The 8,774-nt window shown below is 25.9% G+C and overlaps 1 protein-coding gene across 1 annotated transcript; it reads right to left on the bottom strand.

Annotated features, from left to right (window-relative positions):
* On the bottom strand, nucleotides 1-369 carry LOC101490087 (protein SMALL AUXIN UP-REGULATED RNA 12-like). Its single transcript, XM_004506038.4, has one exon. The coding sequence runs from the start codon at nucleotides 367-369 to the stop codon at nucleotides 1-3; it is 369 nt and encodes a 122-aa protein (XP_004506095.1).
* Between the last annotated feature and the right edge of the window lie 8,405 nt (nucleotides 370-8,774).

Consider the following 8,774-nt stretch of genomic DNA (forward strand, 5'->3'; position numbering starts at 1 on the left):
CTAGTAACATTTAAACATGACATGATCATAGCAATATCTTCCTTCTTCCTGTCTTTGCTGAACCAACAACATCTCAAACTCATTAGGCCTACAAGGAACAGTTAATACACCATCTCCATTTAATCCATATTTTTCAGCTGCTTGTTCCAATAGCTTCTTAAATATTGGATTTGTTAAACAACTCAATGGTACCACGAATCTCTTTTTTTCCTCTTCATCCTCAGCAATCACAGCAAAATGTCCTTTTTTCACATCCTCTGCCACAACATATCTTGATTTTTCATTTCTTCTCATCTCTATGAACTTTTTGATCAAGACATTATTTTTGAGCTTCAAAATTCCACCTACAACTTTTTTGATCTGTGTCATGTTTTTAAGATGTATACATATTGGTTTGATTTTTGGAGCAATTTAATATGGTTAATGTGTATATTTATAATGTGATACTTAGAGAATACACAAATAATTTGGACGGTATGGATCAATACAGCACACACCGAACATAAGAGAAAGTGAAATACCGAAAACGTTGTTAAAGTACATGATGATTATGATGGCAGTTCATGTATGTGTATGGTGCAGTGTTTTCGAACGAACTTGTTATTTACCATGTAACGTCTTTTGAATGTGTATGACTGTTGTCATGTCTTGTCAAATTAGATGGAAGATTGAAATTATTTCATCAGTAAAAAAAAATGATCTAATGTAATGTGAACTGTTAGATCTAAAATTAATTAACAAGATTAATTATTATGTGAACTGCATCACATATTTAAATTAGATGAAAGACTAAAATTATTTTATGCACTAAAATTGATTGTATAATTTAAATTATATGATCTAAAATCAACTATTGACATTAACTACTAAATGAAATGTGTGTATTCGTTTTTGCAGAGAATACTAATCCAATTATAATTAAAATGAACTAGTGTTATTGTATTCATTCATTGGATTTGAATTAATGCTCTCTGTTTTATTTTTTATTTTTAATTTATCTAAATTAAATAAAAATTGATGTTTTTGTAAATAATAAAAATGATTTTTTGTTGCCAATAATAATAATAATAATAATAATAATAATAATAATAATAATAATAATAATAATAATAATAATACTGATTTTGATTACAAAGATTAAGTATAATTATTATAATTTAGAGAACAGAAAAAGCACAAATATGACTTATTTGGTTCCGTATTCATCTAATTTGATAACTCTATGACTTGTAGCATCACTAATTAATGTGAGGCAGCTGTTAATATTTTACGTAGAGAATATCTCCAACAGTATAGTTTTTTCTTTTAATTAAAAATAAATAGAGGAAATTTCTAGCTTTACATCAATAATTAGTCGGCTAACATATTAATCAGCATCTAATGGTTCATGAGATGGTTTTATAAAGGTATATATTTTTTTAGATGAAATAATAAATATTATCAAAAATTCATATAAATAAATATGAAATAACAATATTATTATTTACTAGTTAAATTAAGATTTAAGGATAAATTATAGATATTTTAGTGTTAGTATTAGCATTATAGTGATCTTTAAAGGACAATGGAATCTATTGATCTTCCCTGGGGAGAAAAGTATACAAGGTTTGGCTGTAATAAGGTGGCTATAATTAGTATAACTAATATAATGTGTTAGTATCTGATTGGAAAGCCATTTCAACCATGGGTTGGTAAGAAGGACGCTTTTGGTCATTACCCTATTTGTCTGCTCGGTTGTAAGGAGAATTGGACCCAAAACTTTTTTTTTATTCAATAAAAAAAATATTTGGTGGACATTTATTCATCTATCAATTATTTGAGAGAAAAATATATAAATGGAGTAATATGATATGTGTAATATATTGATGATGTGATAAGAAAAGAGTGTGAGTGAAAAAATAAGATATTAATGAGTGTATAAAATTTAAGGTGTTCATCGCGACATGTTATTGGATTGTTCAAAACGCCACAACTCAATAGCACATAGTCTACAATTAGTGAGGGTTTTAATTTTTTCTTTTTTAAAAAAAATATAAGAAAATGAAGGTGATTTTTTTGGTTAAATAGACTTTTAATCTCTATAAAATTAGGACATTTTAAGTTCTGTTTTTAATTTTTTTATTTATTTTTATTCTCAATTTTGATTTTATAGAAATTAAAAGTATCATCTTAATTTTTTTTTTATCAAAATAGAAACTAAAAGTATAAAAAATTTATTTTAACGAATAAAAAGTTGAAAACTTTTTATAAGAATTAAAATTAATTTTATCTTTTTTAATTATTAAAATTATACTTTCTTTTTTTTAAGATTCAATTTTAAAATTAAAACAAAATATCCAAGATATTTAAAACGGCCCTGAAGTTTATATATGAGTTGCTTCAATAATTGTTGGACCTGAATTAAGATAACTTAATATATCACACGTTACTTAATGTGATCTATAAGTAACTTTTAACTCCTTAAATTTCATGCGTTAACACTTATCTTTTAAGGTGTTTTTGTTTTAGTACCTTAAACTATAAATTTGAGAGACCTTGGTTTTTATAAAGAAATCTAGTATTTGTCGGTAATTCATATTTTATTGACCGAAAGTCCCAAAACAGAGCAATGAAACACACAATCATTAGCAAAAAACAAAACAAAAAAACATAAGGCTCTTCCTCCATCACACAAAAATAGATTAATATAATCACTATATTTTTTAGAAGATATCACACAAAAATAGATTAATATAATCACTATATTTTTTAGAAGATATCACACAAAAATAGATTAATATAATCACACAGAAAACATACTAAGGCTTTTCCTCCTTGACTAATTATTTTTTAGAAGATATCATAAAACCTACTTGGTATGCATAATTGCATATTTTACATGCTTGGTCACTGCTTAAATGGTAGGAATCTAAGCATACATATATATGCTAATGCACTTCTTAGTAAAAATTAAACTATAATCTCTTTTTATTAAAAATATTTGCCCAATGTCTTGTGCATTGAGCTATACATATACACATAACATGAAAAGTACTTGTCTATCCACATTCCTCAAAATTGTAATAAATAATAATAATATATCAAATCACATTAAGCAAAACAAAGCAAAAAATAATATATTAAAAAAACAAGTAATTAAAGCTCTCTCTCCCAAGAAATGTTTCATGGTTTCTCTGAATGGATGCCAGAACAACCACCTAATGTATTATAGTTGACAAATCTGCTTGGAGCTGAATTATGTCTATACCCTTTTGGCAAACAATTCTTGACTTGTCTCCCTTGAAAGAATTTTTGTTTGTGATCCAAATGTGGCTTCAAATAAGTTTCAGCTTCAGATAAAAAAAGAGGCCTTGTAACTGTACTAGGAGCACTACTAGGAATAATCCTAGCAGCCATTGTTGTGTCTAAAGAATTTAGTGAAAAAACAAGGTAAAGGGAAAGAAGTGTGATGAAATGTGTAGTAGACATTAAAATAATTTATTTTTTGAAATTCTATAGTTTTTGATTTTGAGTTGAGTATGCATATGTGAAACTATGAAAGGAGAGGTTTTATGGTAGATTTGTGTAAAAGGGTTGAAACTAAGTGTCTTAAATAGGCTCGTGAATAGGCACAGCTCATTGTTAGTACATCATAAAAATAGAGGTTGTGAAGGTGGTTGCTATCTTTTTATGTGTCAAGCAAGTGAGGATGCTCGTGAGTTCTTGTTATAATTTTATTGCACTCAAAATAATTTGCTCTGTTGTTTGCCCCTAAATCTAGGTAAAATATGTTGTTTTGTATGCAATTAGCACATGACTTAGCAATAATCTTCTTAATATATGGAAGGAAACAAAATTTATATGAGAGTCTTAGCCTCTTTATGTCTTTTGTGGAAAATCTAATGAGATATTTTAGGTTAAATAATAGTCTAGTTATGACTTGTGAGTCTCTACACATGTTTAGTTTGTATTTTTCTCATTGTAAGAAAAGCTTAATTATATTTTAGTCTTGAAAATATATCATTTTAACTTTTTGTACAAGTTACTTAAATAACTTCTTAAATTACTTGGAAATTAAGATTTTCCAAATTCTTTTTTATTTTAAAAAATTAAATAAACATTCTAAAAATCCTAAAAGTAATTTGTATTTTAAAAATATAATAATGATAAGAGACAGTATAAACGTCTCTAACGTAAGATTGTTTGAATGAGATAATTCAGATCTATTTTAATTTAACCATAAATGTTGAGTTCAAATTCAATGCAATCACATTAAAATTTTAGAGGAAGAGTTTTACTAGCTAAATCTTGAGATTTGTGGGATAAATTATATATTTGATTTCTTGCATTTATTTTAGGCTAATTTATTTTGGTCCTTTATGTTTTAAAAGTTTCAATTTAGTATCTTACTTTGATAACATTATTATTAGTCAGTCATTTGTGTTAAGTCTTGCCAGACATCCAACGTGGTTACGTGACATTAACATAAAAATTTAATTTCATATTTGATTCTTTACATTTTTTTCAGTTTTTATTTGATCTCCTACATTTTAGAAGTTTTAATTTAGTCTCTTACATGGTTGTTTTAATGTTTTTTGAAGTTATGTTCGAATCTAAAAAATTGAGTCTCTAAAATCACAAAACCTTAACATCAAGATTTTAACATTTGATGGTGGGTTGTGGACTGTGGTGCTTGGTAGGCTGCGGCCACTAACACATACTTAGTGGTGAAAAATTCCTATTTGACTATTTATTTCAGTCATAAGATGTAAATATAAAATTTTAGAGTGTTTAATGTACAAAATTAAGGATATGAATGTATTTTTGAAAGGTTAGGATATATTATAAAAAAAAATTGGAGTCCTCTATAATTAAGGGTCCTGTGTCAATGTTTTGGATGCACAGGTTGATCGATGACTCTGGTCTCTTATATAATTCAGTCGCTTATGACATATTTTTTCCCTCCTTTTATGTATTTACTTAACACCATATGAAACATGAAACGGAATTTGCGGCAAAAATCTACTAGAATGTGTAATACAAGATATTATTTGGTATCTTAAAGTTCCTACGACCCCATAATTTTCTCTCACAATTTGCAAGTCTTTATAGCTCGAATAACACAATAATCTTGACGGTTAGAAATTATCGTTTGCGGGCCATTTTCATAGTATGGGGAAGTGGCAGATGATTGTGGGAGACAGAACAATAAACGTCGTCGATGCTTGAAGACACGTTCTCACATGTGACATGTTTTACATGATATTAATTTAAGATTTAACATAAAAGATCAAATTGACCGTTTTTTAAAATATGAGATTAAAATAAAATTTAAAATAAAAATAAGAGACAAAATATAACATTAAACTTTTATGTTAATAGCCACATTAGATTTCTATTACATGTAACAAATTCTTCAGAAGGCTTAACAAAAGAGACCAATTAAATGTAACATTATTAACATACGAGACTAAATTAAAACCTTTAAAATATAAGAGAGTAAATTGAAACTTTTAAAATAAACTTAAGACACCAAATATATAATTAACCCAAAAATAAATAAATCTAAATTTATGAAGGCTATAACTATAGTTGATTTTTTGGTCAAAACCATCACTATAGCTGTTAACTCGTATTAATTAATTGGTTGGTAATCTATAAAACAAGCCTCATAAATCTTATTTTGGTATGGTAGCTTTAACCCCCTCCACAAATTATGAAAACGCTCCACTCCTTTTAACATCACCCATAAAGTTGATATTTAATTGGCTCTTTATTATTTACAGGGAGCCAAAATACTTAATTTGATTATAGTCAAGATGAGATTCATTTAAATTATTCAACTGCAATCCTATACCAATGACTAGTGACGTTTTAAAGGGTAGCAAAAGAACATCAACCACACTGTCCCCATATTTTATTTCATTGGTTCCCTGCCATTTTACAAAGTTTATGCAACATGGGAGAAATTGGTTATGTTGGGTCCGAAATTTAATACACATAGGTTGTAGTCTGCCTCCTAATTACTGACATCCAACACAACTTATTATTTTTCAAAATTAAGAAAAATAATAAATTAAATCAAACAATGAGTAAGACTATATCCTTCCATTAGCTGTATTATATGATGAGTCGTACGTGTTTCTTAAAAAATATTAGTTTTGTTTATTTTAATAATAAAATAAGTTTATTTATTTAAATAATTTTATTAATTATAATTAATTGAAATGTTTAACAAATGGAGATATTATAGATAAAAATATAGTAGTGATAAAAATTAATTAATATTATAATAATATTATAATAATATTATGATATAATAAATAACTTAAAACAGAAAAAAATGATAAATAAAAGATTTAAAATGAAACAAATGAAATACATATTTTATTTGCTTCATCTGTTTCAAAGTTTTGGCCGGTTAAGCATTTTTATTTTGTTTGAAAACTTTGGATATACTTTTCAAATTCAAGGTATATTTATTTCTCTTTTCTTTCAAATATACTCTAAATATAATTAATTTGTATTTTTGTACCACGATTATTTGAGATAATCCGCGAGAAGCATATTCATATAGGGTGCAACCGTGCAACTGTGCAAGGACCACCACTATCATTTCAATTTCAATGTTGTTGAAATAAATATTAATGTTCACGCATAAATATTTACTCTATTCAGAGACTCTCTTATGTTTTATCATTGCTAGGAGATAGAGAATCAAACAATTTTGTTTCGATGCGTAGAATTCATCAAAACAATTATTATTTTTTTCTGTGAAATCAAAATTGTGTTTTGAATTGTTACTCTCCTAACATAAAAAGATGAAAAGGAAAAAAAATGAAATGATTCGATTTTTTTTATGAGCGTGACTATAAATAACATAATGTATAAAAATAAGACATTCAAAGTCACAGTCATTCATCGTCAAAATTTAAATTTGTTACTCATAATTAATTAAAATCGAACCATCAAATTACTAAAATTATAATTTCTCAATCATAATTGATCTAATTAAATTAATTAGAATAAATCGTTAGATCAGTAAAATTATAATTTATTAGTCTCATTTAATCTAATTAGTTAAGATTAAATTGTTAGATATTCAAAATTAAAATTTTAAAATCTTCGTCAATTTTATTAGTTAAGATCGATTGGTCGGATATTGAAATTAAAATCTCTAGTCATATTTAGTTTTAATTAGATTAGATTGAAGTGTTGGATCATTGAGAATAATTTTTTTTAGTCATATTTAGTCTAATTAGATTTGATTGATTCATTGGATCACTGAAATTATAATTTCTAAGTAGTTTTTAGTCTAATTAGTTAAAACTGAACCATTAGTTTGCTGAAATTTAAATTTCTAAGTTATAATCAGTCTGATTAGTTAAAATTGAATCATCGATATTATAACTCTTTTTAGTAATACTTAATTTAATTATATTAGATTAAACTGTTGGATTGTTAAAATTAAACGGTTGGTCTGTCGAAATTTATATTTCTTAGTATATAGTGAAATTAGTCAAGATTGAATCTTCTGATAATTGAAATTAGAATGTTTAAGTTTTATTTAGTCTAACCAATTAAGATTGAATCTTTGGATTATCAAAATTAAAATTTAAGTCACATTCATTCTAATTAGTTAAGATTAAACCGTTTGATCATCGAAATTATAGTATGTAAGTTATATCAAGTTTAATCAGTCAAGACTGAACTACTGGAACGTTGAAATAAAAAATTTCTAAGTCATAGTTAGTCTAATTAATTGAGATTGAATTGTGGGATCATCGAAATTATAATTTCTAAGTCGTATGTAGTCTAATTTTGTTATTCCAATGATTCAATCTTAACAAATTAGATTGACTATAACTTAGAAGTTTAAATTTCAAGGATTCGACGGTTCATTTATATCAAATTAAATTGATTATGACTTAAAATTTTTTTTAATAGAAATAATACTTTTACAATTTTAAAATATGAATTAACAAATTTTAATACAAATTTTTTTATATTTAAACTTTTAACGAATTAGTATTTCCCTTAGGTATTAACCCATTTAAAAGTATTTATTGCGAAACAGGCTGCTAGTAATGGGGCAATGGGTCTGGTGATGTTGGTATTGATTGTGAATAAGAAATTACCGGCCAAGGATCAGAAGACACCGCCAAAATTTACTTTACTCACGAGATGCTCGTCATTTACTTCTATAGGATTAGGAGGAAGAGTTCAATCTTGTAAGGTTTTATTTATTTTTAAAACATGGGTGCAATGTGCAACTTTATATTTAATTTTTACCATGGCATGAGGGAAATATAGTTGGTGGTAGGGATGTTAATGAATATAGTAGTCATAGGCAATAAAAGTTCAAATGTGTTTTTAGTTGATATAAGTTATATCTTTAATTCATTTATAATCAATTCCTTTTGATATATTAATCTTTGTAAATATAAGTTATTTCTTATATTCCCATTTAGTTCCCGTAAAATATGATGTTATAAAAAATTTCTTCATGTGTATTTATAACTAAAGATAATTGATTTGGCCAATTTTTGATGATATGTATGGCTATTTATGTTTATGTGAAAAATATTAACATGATTCATGTATAAATTAAAATAAAATAGTTAAATATAGTTAAAATTAAATCCAAAACTCATAAGCTTATTTCACTAACCCCATGAAATTAGAGAGAAATAAAAAAAAAAAGTTATGTTCTGCTTTATCCAACAAATTAAACTTATTATGAAAACTATCCGAAATGAAATTTAAAAAAATCCCATTAAAAATAGAGAGATATT

This window comes from Cicer arietinum, chromosome 6 (assembly GCF_000331145.2).
Source record: "Cicer arietinum cultivar CDC Frontier isolate Library 1 chromosome 6, Cicar.CDCFrontier_v2.0, whole genome shotgun sequence".
In the NCBI taxonomy this organism is placed as follows: Eukaryota; Viridiplantae; Streptophyta; class Magnoliopsida; order Fabales; family Fabaceae; genus Cicer; species Cicer arietinum.